Genomic DNA, 18,149 nt, shown 5'->3' on the forward strand with positions numbered 1-18,149 from the left:
GGGTGGGAAGAGGGACAGGGGCAAAGTGCAGAGAGGGCGGGGAGCCAAGGCTGAGAGAGACCTTGTGTTTAGGACACGCCTGGTCTGTGCTCAGACAATGCCAATGCCGGCTTAGGACACTTAGCGTGAAAGAGGCTTGGCTACAAGTCTCTTTTCCTGATTGGGGCTGGGGACAAGTGACCCTTTGGGAACCTCATGCGCTTCAGTGGGAGGCAGTCTGGTTGATGTGCTTTCCTGGCATTAAGTTCACCATCGAGAGCAGTGATGATGGCCCCGGGGACCCCACACTGGCCCAGTGGGGGAAGTGTGCAGTGGCCCCGTAAATGGATTCTATGGTCCTTCTAATCTCAGAAAGGGCTTTTGTAGGATCTGAGAATGTAGGCTCCTAGGGGTGAGACGGGCTGAAGTCTAATGCTGGCAGAAGCCCCTGGTGACCAGAAAAGCTGTGTGTGTGAGGATGGGAGGCAGTGGCTGCTCTGAGGCTGTGTGTGAAAGGGCACTCAGGGAGGAGGGGAGGAGAAGGTGAGATGGCTACTGGCTCTGTGACAGGGAGTCACGCTTCAGGAACCTGCAAGAGAGGGGAGGAGAAAAAGCGACACAAAAGCGTCCTACAAAGGAACAGACCCGACCACAGCTGGAAGGAAGGCAAACCTTTGAATCAGGTCCTTGAAATACAAGCTGCAGGAAGCTAGAACATTTTGGTGGACTTCAAACTCTCTGCCTTCAACAACAATTTTCAGGTCTGTAAACGCTTTCGCTCTGCGCTGCTGGTTCAATTCCTTCAACATTTCTGCAGAACAGAGAAGACAGACAGGGCCAGGTTCCCATTAAGAGTTTTTTTTTTTTTTTTTTCCTTTTTATTTATTAAAAAAAAATTTTTTTTTTTCAAGAAGTAGAGAAATAGGAAATACTTGATATTGTTTCTTGGCAAGACTGGCTCAACAGTGACAATCAAAAGAAGTCACAAACACCATGCGTAAACAAGCAGGAACTGGGAGGGGCTACATAATTCAAGGAATAACCATTTAAAAAGAAAAAAACAAAACAAAAAACCCCATATACAATAATAATAATAAAAAACCAAACCCACAATTGGAAACAGAGAATATCACAGACAATTAAAACCTGTATATAAACTACCTAACAAGTCCTCCAAATGCTAATGAGTGCTGATGTAACTGATACCAAGTAAAGCATGGCATTGTGATGTAAGATGGGCTGGACATGGGTCAACGGAATAAAAACCAGAAAACCTGCAAAAACAGCGTCCCTTATGTTAGACACTCAGAGCCATGGGGCAGGGGACACCCAACCTGAGACAGGGGGGCCTGGAAAGCCCCTCCTCCCTTTTCACACTTACAGGGACTATCTTGGGAAGCAAGCTTTTCCTGGGTCATCACCTGGAGCTTGGCTTGTATTGTTAGGAGCCCCAGCAACTCCCCAGAAGTAGGCTCTGGGGTCTGCCCACCTGGGTATGCACCTACCTTTGATGAGTGCCCAGGCCTTTGGGCTCCAGATGGGGGAAGGTTCTGCCAGACTCACAACCCCAAGGCTCAGAAAGGAAGGAGGAAAGAGTTTGCCAGCTACCCTGTTTAGTTTGTATCTTCTCTTTCATTTGCAGAAGTCAGGACCTTCAGATGACCAATGCTTCTCCCCAGGCTCATCCAGCCTGGCCTGGTCTGCCTGTCGCTAGGTTAAAGCCGCTGAATGCAGCCTATTATCTTGGGCCAGAAACACCCAGTCTGTCATTAGGCAATGGAAGCTACAGTCCTAAGACAGAGGCAAGTAGACCAGGGGGCATGAAGACGCTGTCCAGGTTTCTGGGGAGGGTTCTGGGACATCCAGGATGGGGTGGAGGATGAGTTTAGCTTGGGGATGGGGTCATGGTTGAGGGCAGAGGATGCAGTGGGAGCCAGCAGCACTGCAGATTACCTGAACCTGGATAAGATGGTGTGGGGAGGTCTGCAAGTGAGGCTACACTGCTGTACTCACACACCTTTACTCCCCAAACAGCCACCAACTCTCACACCACCAGCCAGGAGGGGCATGTCAGTGTTCTGAGTTACATGGTGTGTGTTGGGGAAAGAGTTCTGGGCTGGGAGAATGAAGACTCCTGGTTCTAGGTCAGCTTTGCCCCCAGTTGGCTGAGTGACCCTGGACAAGGTACCCCAGTTTTCTGGGCCCCAATTCCCTCAAGCACAGAGTTCAGGGACACTCGCTGTGTTGGCCTGTGTGTTGCTTTGGTGAGTGATACATGCCTGCCAAGTTGACCATTGCTCAGGGCAGTGGTGTTCCTAAGGGGATTCTCTGACACTGTTGGAGGAGTGACACCAAAATGACTGCAGAATCTGTGTCTGTGCTGTGTGGCAGACTGGCTGGTGCACTGCAGGGAGAGGAGCTACAAGCAGTGACGTCACGTTTGGGAATGAAGGGTCTCTGCCTTGGTCAGTGGGAGAGGGGAGGAGCCATGGGGAGACACTCGGGGTGGGGCTGGTTTGACAGGGGAGGTGACATGTTGAGTTATTTCACTGGGTGACACCAACCCTACTGGTGCCATTGGCTCAGGGGTCAGGGAACAACTGGACACAAAACGCCACTCCTCCTAGAGCTAAAACATTCTGAATGCTTTTGACAATTTATACTTCAGAAACCAGGTCCCGGCCAAGATGATAGCCACAGCCCCAGTCCCAGCAGCCCTGACTGCCTCTCGCCAGCTGCTCCAGGAATTCAGGGGCCAGACCTGAAGGATGCATGGAGAGCCAGGTGTCACCATTGTAAAGGAGGTGAGTCTCACTTTGTGGAAATCTGAGTTTGTTCACTGGGGAGGATTACTCACTTTCAGAAGAATTTTTTCAATTTATAAAAGTGCTCACCAGGGGATTCCTTTTCACAGCAGGGCCCAAACGCACTCAAGGCATTGATCAGTTGGTTGTGCTTACTCATATGGGCTGTGTCCAGCCTGGGAGCCATGGCATTTCCAAGTATACAGTAGAGGGGAGTCCCTGGGTAGTACAAAACCATAATGTGCTTGACTAACCAAAAGATTGGAGCTTCAGGTCCACCTAGAAGCACCTCAGAAGAAAAGTCTGGCAATCTAATTCTAAAAATCCAGCCATTGAAAACCCTATGGTGCAGTTCTACTCTGACACACAGGGGTCACCATGAGTTGAATAAACGACAGCAGTTGGTTTCTGGTTGTTAGAGGGGAGCAGGGGAGTAACACCAGGGTGTACACCATGATTCAGAATCTACAAGAGGATGACTTCAGGGAGAGCTCTGCTGGGCCTCCTTAATCTCTGAGGAGTTTGGAGGACTGTTGAGTTCCAGGGGAAGGCTTTTAGCCAGGCATGGGATCTAGCCAGGCATGGGATGTCTGCCAACCCCAGGGTGATGGTCCAGGCTGAGCCTCCTGTGTGGACTCCCAGAAGCAACCCAACACCCTGCATGGAGGCTGCTCATGGCAGGTGCAGAATTCGGGGGATGGCTGTTCCCGGGCAGAAAGGCTCAATAGGGACTGCTGGGTGAAAAGTTGGTCAATCTGAGTTAGGTTGTCCCACTTGCATCTGCAGGAGCCCCAGGCTCTCACCTTGCCCACAGGTGACTGCCCTGTGCCCTCAGCCTGGCCCCTTAGTGGAAAACCCCACCCTGCTCAGGACCACCTGTCAGAAAGTACACTCCTAGGAGCCAACCCCCCTTTTCTAGGCCTGGGCCTGACTCCTCCTCATCCCCACACCAAGTCCAAGCAGGTACTTTACTCTTCAACCAAGTCTCACCCTTTAAGCCTCTACTCATCTCTCTGTCCCTCTGCTCTCTGTCCCTTCTGCTAGGACCTTTCTCTTCCCTTTCTTCCCCTGGCTAATTCCTATTTATCCTTCATTAACAGATACGGTGTTATCTTGACCTGGGCCTGCTAGTCTCTGTTTCTTCCCTCATCCCCCTGCCCTCAGTCACCCTCTACATCCCCTGCTTACTTCGTAGTTATTTATTTACATGTCTGCTTTTTGCACCAGACTGCATTTTATTCATACTTTTATCTTTAACACGTAGCAAGTGTTTGTTGTTGTTAAGTGTGGTTGAGTCAGTTCCAACTCATAGTGACCCTGTACAGGGTTTCCAAGGAGCAGCTGGTGGGTTTGAACAGGCAATCTTTTGGTTAGAAATCCAGTGCTTATCCTGCAGTGCCACACCAGGACTCCATTGCAGATGCGGTCGTTTGCAAAAATTCTTTGCAGCTCCTTCTACCAAGGGATAAAAACCATTTCAGCCCTTGAATTTTGGCTAGTCTTATGACTCGCTTTGGGCCATCGAACGTAATGGAAATGACCTCTGTGAGCTGGGAGCCACAGCCCTGACCTCAAGAAGCTTTACTCATTTTTGTTTGTGCTCTTAAGACCCCTACCACTGCCACTTTATTTACAAGCCTGGGTTAGTCTGGTGGTGGAGGAGTGACCACATGCAAAAGACACAAGGAGTCCCAGTTGAGGCATTTAGACGAGCCAACCCCAGCTATCCCCAGCCAAGCCTGACCCAGATTGCCAAGCCCAGAATCACAATCGAAATAAGGGGCTGTTGTTTGAAACAGCTGAATTTTAGAGAAGTTAGTTAAGCAGAAAGAACCAACTCACATAGAAGGCAATGAATAAATGATGGATTCCAGTTCACCGAGAACTTGCTCTGTGTCAGTTTCTCTTTGTGATTCAGTTTGAGGCTAATTCCTAACACTCAGTCATGCTGCGTTAGGTGTTGGCAAGTCAGACCCGGACTCATGATGACGTCAGGCACAATAGAACGAAATTCTGCCTGGTCTTGCAACGTCCCCATGAATGGCTGTGAATTGGACTGTTGTGAGCCACAGGATTTTCACTGACTGATTTTCAAAAGTAGATGACCAGACCTTTCTTCCTGGTCTGCCTTAGTCTGGAAGGTCAACTGAAATCTGTTCAGCATCACAGCAACATGCAGGCCTCCACTGAAGACCTGTGGTGACTGTACATGTTGTACACTGGCTGGGAATCGAACCTGAGTCTCCCACATGGAAGACAGGAATTCTACCCCTGAACCACTACTGCCTCATAATACTCAGTCATTGACATCTCTACTCCAAGTCCTATTATTGGTGGATTATGGAAAACTGGCTCTGTGGGCCCAGCAGCAAATGGCATCAGTGGAGAAGAGGATGCTTGGGAGGGTCTGCCTGGAGAATGGATGCTTTGCTTAGAGGCATATGAGGCCCCAAACACAGCTAAGACTGAAGATGAAGTTGCAGCCAAACTTCTGCATATTTTTCACCAAACGACACAAGTTATTTGTCAGAGACTAATGGGCTCGTTCCAGCTGGACTAGAAGGGCTGTCTGAGATGGTAATAAAGAGGAAGAGATGTCAAATATTAAAAGGCAAAGAATTTCAGTGGCTTTGTTGCAGAGAAGTCCATTAAATCAGAGCCCTGAGAAAGGTTCTGCAACGAAATAATTTTTTTTTTTTTTCAGAGCTCAAGTAAGAACGTAGTTAGGTGACAAATGGTCCTGATTCTATTGGTATTTATGACACATATTTGATAAAGGACCTGAAAAAATTATAAACTCAGAGCAGTTGTGAAATATACTGAGAAAGCCCAGCGAGACTAAGTCATGCATGCATGGAGTATAATTCTCCTGGGAGCCCAGGCCCCTGGTGTATGCAGACACAGTGGGGACAAATGGAGGCTTTCCTCACACAGTGCCTTCCCACACTGCTTCTCTGTGCATGCTGTGGAGCACAGGCCTCATCCCTCACTCACCCACCCTGATCGGATGTAGGCTTCCCCTCCTTCTCTAAAGAAGAATTGGGTGCAGAATTGACCTTGAGGGCCAGCCAGGTTCCAGCTCAGTCTGAGCCTGAGAAGTGGGGTCACAGCAACCTGCCCATTCCCTCTGAGGGACTATGGTGCCTGAGTCTGCACACCAGGAAACTGAGTCCTTTTAAAGATGGAAATGTGAATGACTCCGATTTCTAATCTGAACTGAAGGTTTTAAAAACCTCAAACATAAAAGTTTTGTTCTGTTGTTGTCCAAGTGGAAAGTCTTGCCATTTATCTGAAAGGACCCAAAGCTCTAGGAGTAGGCCCCACCCTCCACCCCAGTTTGTGTGTTCTAAGCTGTCCAACACTGGGTGACAAGGCCTAGTTCTTTAGCAGTGAAAATGGCACCATTGTTCCTCTCTGTCCTTACAGCCTGGACCTGCACACAAGGGGGTTGCTTGCTATGTGTTTGCTGGAACACAGATTTCCTTCCAGTTGGAAATTTCTTAACCCTTTGTAAACCAAAACCTGTTGTTGTAGAGTTGATTTCAACTCATGTTAAACCCAACGTTTTACAGAGCCTTCTTTGTTGTTAAGTGCTATCAAGTCGATTCCGACCCATAAGGACCCTGTATAGGGTTCCCAAGGAGCAGCGGGTGAGCTTGAACCACCAACCTTGAAGCTCAAACGACTTTGCAGTCTGACAGAGCCTTTTAAGATGATATAAAATGCGTTAGATTTTTCTCCCTAAAACACATTTGAAACCTTCATGAAAGTGACAGAAATGTCCCCCCTCTTTCCCTGGAATTAAGGCCTGGGCTCTGTCAGTAACTGTAAGCCCAGGCTTGGGGTAGCACTGGGTCTAAGAAGACTTAGATCCAATCGTAGAACCCAGCAGGCTGGCTTCCCTTCCACTGAGACCTTGTGTAAGTCTTTTAGCCTCTCAGCTCATCTAATGACCTATGGAGCCCAGCAATGCCTAGCTGTCTTCCCAAAGTCTCATGATTGGCTCTCAGAGCTTTCCACTACCTGCTCTGACCTTCGATTTCCATCCTCACTCCTCAGCTGGCTCTACATGTTTCCTCACATTGGTTGTTTCTCTTTCTGCCCTTTTGGCCAGGTCTTCCCCACACTTATTTCTGTCCATCCCTCACACCTCAGTGTATATCCCAGGCTCTTTAAGAATTCTTACTGAGTTCCCCAGCTGGAGAAAACTTTCAACTCTCTGTGGTCGCAGGAGACTTTGCTGGAGTATCAATTGCAGAACTGATCCCTAACTGCCTATTCCAGAGGAGTATCTGTTTTCTCTCTAGGCTGTCATCTCCTGAGGGCTTGGTTCACTGGTCCTTTGAGCACTTGGCACCATGTTTTACATAGTTTCTTTCTGATTGCTATTCAGGAAAATTGGAATTCATGCAGATGTGTGGCAAGAACAACCTTCGCCATCAAAATCATTTGAAATAACACAGTTGTGTGAAAATGGGGAGAGAGAATATTCAAAAGTCAAGCCTCTTCTAATGGAGAATACAGAAGAGTAGACCATAGAAGAAGCACTAGTGAAGCTATATCCTGGTGTGGCGCTCTAGGATAAGCACTGGACGGCAAGGCCAATTTGAACCACAAGGTTGGCAGTTCAATCTCAGCATCTGCTCCTCGGAAACCCTACACAGGGTCACTACACATCTGAATCAACTAGACGGCACTTAACAACAATAAAACAACAGAGACAATCCCACAATTTGCACAGCACTCTACAGTTGCTAAAGCATTGCTACATCCATTATCTGGCGCCTCCATGAGGAGGAACTTATTTTTTCTGGTCATCTCCAATGGATTTGAAGGAGCGCCTCAGCTAAGCACCAGTGTGGCCTGGAGCTCTCCTCAATGCTTCAGGCAGAGGCTTTAACACACAGGACCAGAGATGAGCTGTCCTCTCAATGTTCCAGGCTCCCAGCTGCCCAAACACAGGCTGCCAACAACAGGCCACAGTCAGAGTCTGGTCAGAGTTAAAGGGAGCATCTCCTAGTTTGGGAAGGCAGGGGACAGAGGTTCGGAACCTCAGTATCAGACTCACTGTGGGGCTTGGAGATGGATCGGGTTCTATGGGGCAAACCCTGAGGCTGCACAGCCAGAAGGAAGTGCTTTGACTGGATTAGACATTAGCAGCAGTAGTCCTTCCAGCCCCCAGTAAAGAAGTTTCCATGTGAGTTCCATGCTCTGCTCTGAGGATCGAGACAGGGGTGATGGAATACTCTGAGGCGGGGAGGATGAAGCCTGTCACAGCGATCAAGGTTGAGAGAGCTTGGGAGAAGGCCAGGGCTTGGGAGGGGTAGATGTGCAGTGAATTGAGTACCAGGCGAGTCCAGTCAGTTCCTGAAGAGCATTGTGGGACTCCACCTGAAAGGTCAGGTGGGAGGCCAGGGAGCAGCCAGGGCCTCATGCTCTTGAGACTCCTGCCACATATGAACAAACTGAGCTAGCCTGCTAAAGGATAAGACACCACGTGGAACAGATACAAGCTGACAAGTCTTCCCAGCTGAGCAATTTAAAGTCAACCCCAAGAGTCTCAGTGGAAGGAGGTAAGTGTCCCCTCCAGGGTAAGGGACCTTGGTCCTCAGTAGCAGGGGAGGATGCACTTTGTGTCTGGCCCCAGTGATGGAGCTGCATCTGGTGCCCAGGATGGGTGGGACTCATGAACTAATCACAGTAATTCCTCATGTCTCTTTCTGGGCTCACAGAACACGCTATGCCTCCCAAGAAGCTGAGCTCTGCCCACAACATATTTACTTCCAGACGCTGCATCTTTTCCTTGAAAGGTAGGCTGTCATTCCTGCCTGGGGGGATCCAGGGAGAGTTTGGGAAATGGGCACTCATGAGATGAGGCATTATCCTTAAATTTCCAGCTCATCTTGATACACATTTACTGGGACTTACTATGTGCCAAGGAGCCCTAGTGGCACTGTGGGTTAGGTGCTGGTCTTCTAATCACAGGGTTGGGACTTCAAACCCAGACACACTCCTCAGGAGAAGGCTGAGGCTGTCTGCTCCTACATGGATTTACAGTCTTGGAAACTCCATGGTGAATCACTACAAGTTGGAATTGTCTAGATGGTAGTGGGTAGAATACCTGGATAGTGCAAATGGTTAACGGGCTGAGTTGCTAGCCAAAAGGTTAGAGGTTCCACTCCACCGTGTCAATCTAGATCTGAAAAACAAGTCCCCAAAAACCCTACAGAGCACAGTTCTACTCTGACACACAGGGGGTCACCTATGAAGAGTGGTCAGCTCGATGGCAACTTTAAAAACAAACAAAACAAAACCGTGTGCAGGCCCTGGACTCTGAAAACGAAACTAATTTCCATCTTCAAGAAGCTCACAGTCTGGTGGGGAGGTGATGCTGGAATGGAGCCCCCTTCCTAGTAAGGAGATTCGTAGCTGCGACTGAGGGAGCTGAGGCCCTGCTTCTAATTGTGAAACCTGGAATGGACTAGTCAGAGGCTCCTGCCCTGGGACTTTGAATCTTCAGGGAGTGCAGAGGAAGTTAGCAAAGCTGTATGGGGGACATGCTGTTGTATGGAGCTGGCGGCTCAGGGGCAAGTATAGTGAGGAGGTGGTGTCAGTGGCAGGGTCCCTGGCACACAGTCCCTGGGACAGAGCTGGCTGTGCTTTTCTCCCTTTGTTTCCACTTCAAACAAATGCCTTTCCTGTTTCACTCTGGCAGAGCTATATCTGGGCTGGGATCCCAGGACCCTGACTGTCACAGACACATGGATGTATCCCTGGGATACACACAGCATGGCAATTGCTTCTCATGGCAGAGCATGCACAGAGGCTGGGGTTGTGCAGGAGTGTGGGGGTCCTGTCCTGCTGATGCTCAGTGTTGGCTCCCTGGCAGTGGGGGACTCAGCATGGACTTTGGAGGTGAGTAGAGCTGTTAAGCATAGAGAGGAGGGCATTTTTCTTTCCTTTGTCATCAGCGGTCTGCCTGTGCTAAAAGCCCTGGGTCACCAGCAACATACTCCAGGATGGTCACCAGGTGAGTAAGGCTTCAGTGTAGGAGGTGGGGCAGGAGATGAGGCTGGGGTATAGATCAGCGACACCTTACCAAAGACACTCTAAGCTGTGTTAAGGAATTTACATAGATTTTATACCTGGGAGAAAATATTCAGAAACACTACCCAGGTGACCTGGGGCACAGAAGGTGGGATGGATTGGAGAGCAAATGTCTGGAGCTAGGGAGACCCTGGAGTGCTGCAGTGGGCCTGAAGGAGGGTTGGAGGGGCTTTGTCTTCTTCTAGGGAAGCAAGAATCCATGCAGAGTGACGGGCACTTTCCCTGTCCTTGGTGTCTGTGATGGTTCACTGTATGTGCTAATTTGGCTAGGCTAAGGTGACCAGTAGTTTGGCCAAATGTTAATATGTTGCTCTGAAGGTATTTTGTTGATGGGATTAACATTTAAATCAGTGGACTCTAAGTAAAGCAGATTACCTTCCATAATGCGGTTGAATGCCAATCAGTTGAATGTCTTAAAAGCAAAAACAAGAGTTTCTGAGTGAGAAGGGTTTTGCTTTAAGACTGTAATACAGACATCCTGCTGGAGTCTTGGCCTGCTGTTTGACATACCAATTCTGGACTCACGACGTCTGTGCTTCCAGCCTGTCACCTGACCTATGGATTTTAGACTTGCCAGTCCCACAATTACACAACCCAATTCCTTAAATAAGTCTTTGTCTCTCATATGTAAACAGCCATATATCACTTCTCATCTACAATACTTTCTGTGAAATAGGACGTTATGTCATTTGGACGTTGTGTGAACACCATTGCATAGTCTGGCCCTGTTTTTTCTTCGAGAATCTCGCGCAAGCTCCGTGCCTTAACAGTGACAGCCAAAGTGCTGAGAGGGACTCACTTGGTCCTCAATCCATCTCATTAGCAATTTCTATATGTTGGCTATAGGCCTCACTTACATTTTCTTTAGCCTTGTAGCTTTCAATAGTGCTGATCCTTGAACAGTTTGGATAATTTTTCTTTCTGTTTTTCAGGATTGTTGTGATTGTTGAGTGAGACATACCTCAACCATGAGCCATACCACTCACTGATTTTCCACCTTCCTATTGCTGAATAAGAAGCAGTTGTTTGAACAGAGCATGGGAACACTGAATGTTTTAAAATTGGGAAACGTGTGCAACAGGGTTGTGTTCTTTCACCATACTTATTCAACCTGTACTCTGAGCAAATAATACGAGAAGCTGGGTTCTATGAAGAAAAACGTGGCGTCAGGATTGGAAGAAGACTCATTAACAACCTGCGATACGCAGATGACACAACCTTGCTTGCGGAAAGTGAAGAGGACTTGAAACATTTACTGATGAAGATCAAAGAGCACAGCCTTCGGTATGGATTGCATCTCAATGTCAAGAAAACAAAAATCCTCACCACTGGACCAATAAACAACATTTTTATCAATGGAGAAAAGATTGAAATTGTCGAGGACTTAATTCTTGGATCAACTATCAACACTCACAGAAGCAGCAGTCAAGAGATCAGATGACGTATTGCATTGGGCAAATCTGCTGCACAGGAACTTTTTGAAGTGTTGAAGAGCAGAGCAGTCAGCTTGAGGACTAAGGTGCACCTGACCCAAGCCATGGTATTTTCAATAACCTCATATGGATATGAAAGCTGGACAGTGAATAAGGAAGATTGTAAAAGAATTGATGCCTTTGAGTTGTGGTGTTGGAGGAGAATACTAAAGGTGCGATGGACTGCAAAAAGAACCAATAGATCTGTTTTGGAAGAAGTGCAGCCAGAGTGCTCCTTGGAGGCCAAGATGGCTAAGCTTCGTCTCTCATACTTTGGACATATTGTCCGGAGGGAACAGTCGCTGGAGAAGGATGTCATGCTGGGTAAGGTGGAGGGTCACAGCAAAAGAAGAAGACCCCTAACAAGATGGATTGGCCAGGTGGCATCATTGATGGTGTCAAGTGTGGCAGCAGTAGTGAGGTTGGCCCAGGATCGGACATTGTTTCGTTCTGCTGTGCATGGGGTCGCTATAAGTCAGTTCTGAGTCGATGGCACCTGACAACATTGTTGAATAACCTTTTATTTCATTTCCAAATCGATACTTGTCCTTTGCCTCTTGCTGTGGCTCTCTCACTAGCACTGGTTTTGCTGCGTTTGGGAACCATGATGCACTTCATGGTAATATTTTCAAAAGAAAATTAAACAGAGATAACATTGTAACACTCAAGAGATGCACTACACACGAGCTTGGCTGCTACTGCTGCCTACTTATTCAAGCTTACACTGTTACACTTTTAAAATAGAAAGTAAAGCACAGTATGTACAAAAGTCAGTAACAAGGCACTTATTATGATTATCAAGGAGCCCTGCTGGCACTGTGGGATATGCACTGGACTGCTAACCACAAGGTTGCTGGTTCAAACTCACCAGCCTCTCTGCCAGAGAAAGACGAGGCTATCTGCTCCCTTACAGTCTTGGAAACCCTATATAGGGTTGCTGTCCTGGTGTAGCACTGTGTGATAAAGCACTGGACCATGAGGTCTGTTTAAACCATAATGTCGGCAACTGAAACTCACCAACCACTCCTTGGAAACTCTATGCAGGGTTACGATGAGTCGGAACCAACTCGATGGCACGTAACAACACCAGAGCCGGACTCCACTTGATGGCAGTGGGTTATAAAGACATCCTGGTGTGGCACTGGACTGCAAACCACAAGGTAGGCAGTTCAAACACACTGGCCGTTCCTCGGAAACCCTATACAGGGTTGCAGTGGGTGGGAATCGACTGCACATTACTTAATGACAAATATGTACTGTATCATGATATATCTGCAGTATAATCACTTTATATATCAGAGGCATGAGATACTCATGTTGTGTGTGGGAAGCTGTTACATGTACTGTACTATGTCCTGTTCCCTGATGGGGATTTTTGATCTCTAGTATAACCTTATGGGGCAGTTGGATTTTGACCTAACACAGACGTTCTGTGATGCATGACTGTATATATATATTGTTGTTATGTGCCATGGAGTCTGTTCCAACTCATAGGGACCATGTACAGGGTTTCTGAGGCTATAAATCTTTATGGGAGCAGAAAGCCTCATCTTTCTCCAGTGGTACAACTGGTAGTTTCGAACTGCTGACCCTGAGGTTAGCAGCCCGATTCGTAACCACTACGTTACCAGATATACATATATATAAAATGTCTTTCTGTCTAATCTCCTATTGACTGTGTTTCTCTGGAATCCTGACTACTAAATATAGTGCCCCAGTGTTGCCCACCTTAGGGTTGGACTTGGGGTGTAGTTGCTGGTTGCCTGCCTCTCTTCCCTTCCTCAGTAAGTGTCCTCAAACTCATGGGTCCCAGGCCTTGCCCCTAAGGCAATGGAGTGCAGAGGGACCGGCTAAGAACTGGTGGTGCCATAGGGTAAGCACTGGACTGTTAACTGTAAGGTCAGCAGTTCAACCCTGCCAGCTGTTCCACGGGAGAAAGATGTGACTCCTGTAAAGATTTACAGTTTCTGAAACCCTATCTAGGGTCGCTATGAGTTGGAATCAACTCGATGGCAATAGGTATATCCCACAAAACCTCGCTTTGTTGCATTCTTCTTGGAAGCTTCATTCCTCAGAGGTCTGGGTGGCCAGGGCTTTGGGAAAGTCAGTGGCCTACCCCTGGAAAGACAGGAAGGTAGAGAGGGAGGAATGGAGGCAGTCAGGGAAAAGCAGAGAGAGAGGCAAAACATAGCTTCCTCTCCTTCTCTAGCAAAAGCCATTATTTCCCAAGAATTCCAAGAAACACAGCCCCAGCAAATAAATCAATAGTTTTAAAGGATTTGCAAGAATTAGTGAACCGGAGCTGGGAACACAATCAGTTCACTTACCCAGGTAAAGAGGAAATTCAAATGTAAACTCCAGATGCCAGGGGCTAATGGCAGCTGAAAACACACTGTGATTCTGGTTTCGGGAGAATTTCTAGTACTTGGGGCTTAGGAGAGAGGTTCCTGGGTGGCACACACAGTTTGCTCTTGGTTACTAAGCAGAAAAGCTGGTGGTTTGAACTCACCCAGCAGCATCACAGAAGCAAAGCTTCTACTTCCGTAAGGTTGCAGCTAAGAACACAACGGAGCACAGGTCAATTTTAAAGCACATGAGGTAGCCATGACTTGGAATCGACTCCACAGCCATGGGTTTGGTTAGGGTTTTTTGCTGGGGTGAGGAGAAAGGGGAGCAGTGAATGAGTATGCACCTGTGGGGGTGGCTGGACACCCTGTCTGCCCAACTCATGCCCTCTACCATCTTCCAGAGGTAGTCATCTCTGGGTGGCTGTCTGTCCCTGGTTCTCCGTCTGTGCCACCTGTGTTTCATTCCACTGTTGTTTTGTTCTGGGACATTGGTAGCTCAGTAGTAAAGTTCTTGTCTTTCATGCAGGAAACCCAGGTTCAATTCCTGGCTAATGCCCCTCATGTATAGCCACCACCTATCTGTCAGTGGCGACTAGCATGTTGCTATGATGCTAAAGAGGTTTCAGTGGAGTTTTCAGACTAAGATGTGCTAGGAAGAAAGGCCTGGATATGTACTGAACATTGTTGTTGTTGTTGTGTGCCGTGGAGTCTGTTCTGACTCATAGCAACCCTGCACAGGATTTCCGAGGCTGTAAATCTTCATGGGAGCGAAAGCCTCATCTTTCTCCCGCAGAACAGCTGGTTTTGAACTGCTGACCATGAGATTAGCAGCCCGATTCTTAACCACTATGCTACCAGAACTCCTTAGCCAATGAAAACCCTGTAAATGATAATGGCCTACACAAGGGCCCCAACTAATCAGGGGGATGACATGACTGAGCAGAGATTCATTGTGTAAGGGGTTGCCATGAGTCAGTTTGAACCTCCAACCTTGCAGTTAGCAGTCCAGTGCTAATCTTGCAGTGTCACCCCAGGACTCCACAGAACCATTATCAGAAAAAAAATTAAATGCTAATAATTACAAAAGAAAAGAGTAGAGTTGTGCCTTGGAGGTCATCAGGCTTGGATGTAGGTCTGCCTTCAAGTGCCCATACCTGTCCTGGGGAAAAACCGTGACCACTGGGGTGAAACCAGACTCTCATCCAACAAAGGGTGGATACATTCAGTACCACCCTGTGTGCCCAGCACAGGGACCTTCACACCTGTCCTGCCCATCACGCTGGCCCACTGGTATGTTGTGTACCAGCCTCTGGGCAGGAGGCACCACAGATCCACAGGTGGGCTCTGCTGACTCCTCTTTTTCCTCCCCATCAACTTCACCTCCTCATCCTCCAGCTCAGGCCCCCTCCTGCTCAAAGCTCTCCCTGGCTGGTCCATCCCATGCCATTCCTTCCTCCTTGTTATGTGATCTTTATTGGCTGAATTCTGTCTCTGGTGGGTTATACAGTGGGCTTCCAGGGGTGGAGATGGCCACCTTTCATTCTTAGTGTTTCTGAGCTCAGCCTGGCCCAGCTGCTGACACTCAGCCCACAGCTACTACTCTGTTGCCACGCCACATGACTTTGGTCTGAGATCCCAAAATGCAGGAAGGGAGCCCTGTGGGCATATGGTCCTGTGCTCCTTGACCTTTTGGGCCACTTTTCTGAGACCAGACCTCTCATGAGCTGCTGGCTTCAATGCTACCCCACTCTGTCTGGGGCAGTTCCCCACAGGTATTTATTTTGTATATTTTCCTTGAGAAGCTGACCCTATTAGACTCTATAATGAAGCCAAGGTACTGTTTTTACAAACTCTCTTTGGAAGTAATTACCCAGTAGGAGCTGTCCTGAGTTGGTGGGGCCAGGCCTGTGCAGACAGCTGCAGCCCCCAAGTTCTGGGTATGAAGGCCTTGAGGGTCAGACAGTCCACCTGACCCCTTGGCTAGCTCCAATGGGCACTCACTACTGTGCTTAAAGGCATACTACGGGGTGGGCACACCTGCTTCTGAGTCAGCTAACACTAACAGCACGTGCTGTGGCTGGGCCCTGTGTGAGGTGGGAGGGCACCAAAGTGACCCCACAGATTTGGTGTCTGTCCTTGCTGAGCTTACTGAACTTTCTAGACAGGCTGTGCAGTCATATATTTAGGGTGTGTGTGTGGTGGTTCTGAGGAAGGAAATGAGAATGTGAACTCTGATGGGAGGAAAACATTGAGATGCTTTTGGGCCCAGCCAGTTTCCTCTTCTTCCTCCCCCAGAAAGCTTGTACTCATTGTCATGAGTACAGGTTCAAATGCCTCCCTCAGGGACCTGCAGTACCCCTCTGCTAATCTCATGGAGTTCTCGGTGAACTGTGGGCTGCTTAAGGGCACAGAAAGCTCCAGCAGCAGGTCAGGGCTCCAAGAGGGTGTTTGCTGGCTGAGAGCATGACTTTGGACAAGAAGGGACTAGAAATTAGAGCCCTTCCTGGATTCTGAGGGATGGAAAAGCAGAACCTTGACTATGTGGGGTTTCTAACCACTGGGCCTGTGGTCACCCACCATCACACACACTGCCAGGGGCCCATCTTGAGTCCAGTCACAGCCTGCAGGCCAGGCCCTTTCTGCCATCTCTACCTCCATCTGGGGCTGTAGCTCTTTTTAAGTTCCCTGGTGCTTCACACTCTAGAGGGTGGTCTCTAGACCACTTGGTGGGGTGAGGGAGGTGAGGGGAGTGGACTGAAGATGGCAACACAGAACCTTGCTGAGGTGGCAGGGACTGGGAAAGTGGCTAAGACCCTTCCTCAGAGGGCTGCAACCAGGCTGTCCATAGTGCAGGCTGGGAAGAACAGAATCTACTAATCCCAGGAGTGATCCTACATGTCCCAGTGAAGGTGGATCCAGAAGGTGGACTCAGCTGTGCTGGCTGCCAAGAGAAGCTGCCACTCAGTACTCATCTGTTCCTGTCTGCCTTCCAGAACTTCCCTACTTCCCAACTTCATCTGCAGGTAAGGGTGAGTTTGTCCCTCTCTCTGCCTCCCCATCAGCAGGGGATTCAGGATCTGCCCTGAGAAGTGCTGTTAATTGTCGTTGAATCTGTTCCGACTCATAGCCACCCTGTATAGGGTTTCCATGGAGAAGTTGGTGGGTTTGAACTGGTTAACACAGTCCAGCATTTATCCTACAGCACCACACCAGGACTCCATCTGATACCCCGTCATTAATGTGGGACACCTGCACAGTGTGGTGGAAGGTAAGAGTTCTTTCCCTGGCAGGTTCTCAGGAGTGGGCAGCAATGGACTTTGATCACTACTCAGAAAGACCCTCACTGTTTAGGAAGATTTTAGACTCACAGGCTGGAATCTGAGCCCAAAGCTTGGCATAACTTCTGGCCCTGAATACCTTTCAGGTAAGGTTTGAAGGAGTGATGAAGGAATAAATGGAGAGCCACTGGACTAGGGGAGGTGTCACAGATAAGAGGCACTGACCAGTCTGGGCAGACAGGATTGCCCCTCAGCCATTGAGAAGGGTGACTGGGCAGAGGGCACTGCACAGGAAAGAGCACAGAGGGCTGGGTATCCAGGGCCTGTGGTAGCTGGTGGGCAGGAAGTGGCATGGGAGCAATAAAATGATCAAAAGACATCCAGTAGGTGGAGTGACTTAAGCCACATTGGGGCAGAACTCTGGAAAATGACTGACTGAATGTCTGTATTTAGGCCTTTTCAGATCTCCAGCATTCTTCTTCTTCACTCAGGCAGCCCCGACCAGGGAAAGAATAAGATAAGCCTACAGGTGGAGTACGTGGCTATCTCCCTGTGGGGTAGGAGGCTGAGTGGGGCTGCGATAGCTCCCTTCAGGACACACGGTCTCGCCTATGTAATCACACACTACTGTAGGCCATTCCACAGTGAAGTTAACAGCCAAGTGGAGAAACCACTGTGTACCTCAAATAGACCTTGGCCTTGGGGTGTGTACTCTCCCTGGGCTAGCAGGCCTCCATATCCTCCAGGTTTGCAGTCAAGGTGATGCCGTAGGACGATCATTCATTAGATGCCCATTGTGAGTTAGTATGATGCTTCACACACTTGTTTAATGAAAGGTACTTGAGTGGTGCAAACACTTTGTGCTTAACCTAGAGTTTAGTGGTTCCAATCCACCCAGAGACTGTGAAAGAAAGGTGATCTGCTTCCGTAAAGATTACAGCCAATAAAAATGTATGGAGCGACTTCTGGTTCCCCACTGTGGCCAGACGACACGGGTAAGGGGAGCTTTGGGGACAAGGGAGGGGGTTCTCACGAAGGAAACCATCCTGTAGTGGACCCACAACCTTGTAACCGTCATAAGTCTTAGGGCTTCAACCTCTTGAACTCGCTTTTTTAAAAACTCACACTACTGAGGAGTTACTGGCATTTTGAACTTTTGCC

General features: G+C 48.5%; 1 protein-coding gene across 1 annotated transcript in view; it reads right to left on the minus strand.

The window, feature by feature from the left end:
* LOC102839032 (kelch-like protein 29-like) overlaps window positions 1-18,149 on the minus strand; it is a 229,371-nt gene that overhangs the window by 36,204 nt on the left and 175,018 nt on the right. The window contains exon 4 of the mRNA XM_006835247.1: window positions 652-790. Within this exon, the coding sequence (XP_006835310.1) occupies window positions 652-790 (139 nt within the window). The remainder of the gene's footprint in view (window positions 1-651; window positions 791-18,149) is intronic.

Source organism: Chrysochloris asiatica, unplaced genomic scaffold, assembly GCF_000296735.1.
Source record: "Chrysochloris asiatica unplaced genomic scaffold, ChrAsi1.0 scaffold00016, whole genome shotgun sequence".
NCBI classification, from domain to species: domain Eukaryota; kingdom Metazoa; phylum Chordata; class Mammalia; order Afrosoricida; family Chrysochloridae; genus Chrysochloris; species Chrysochloris asiatica.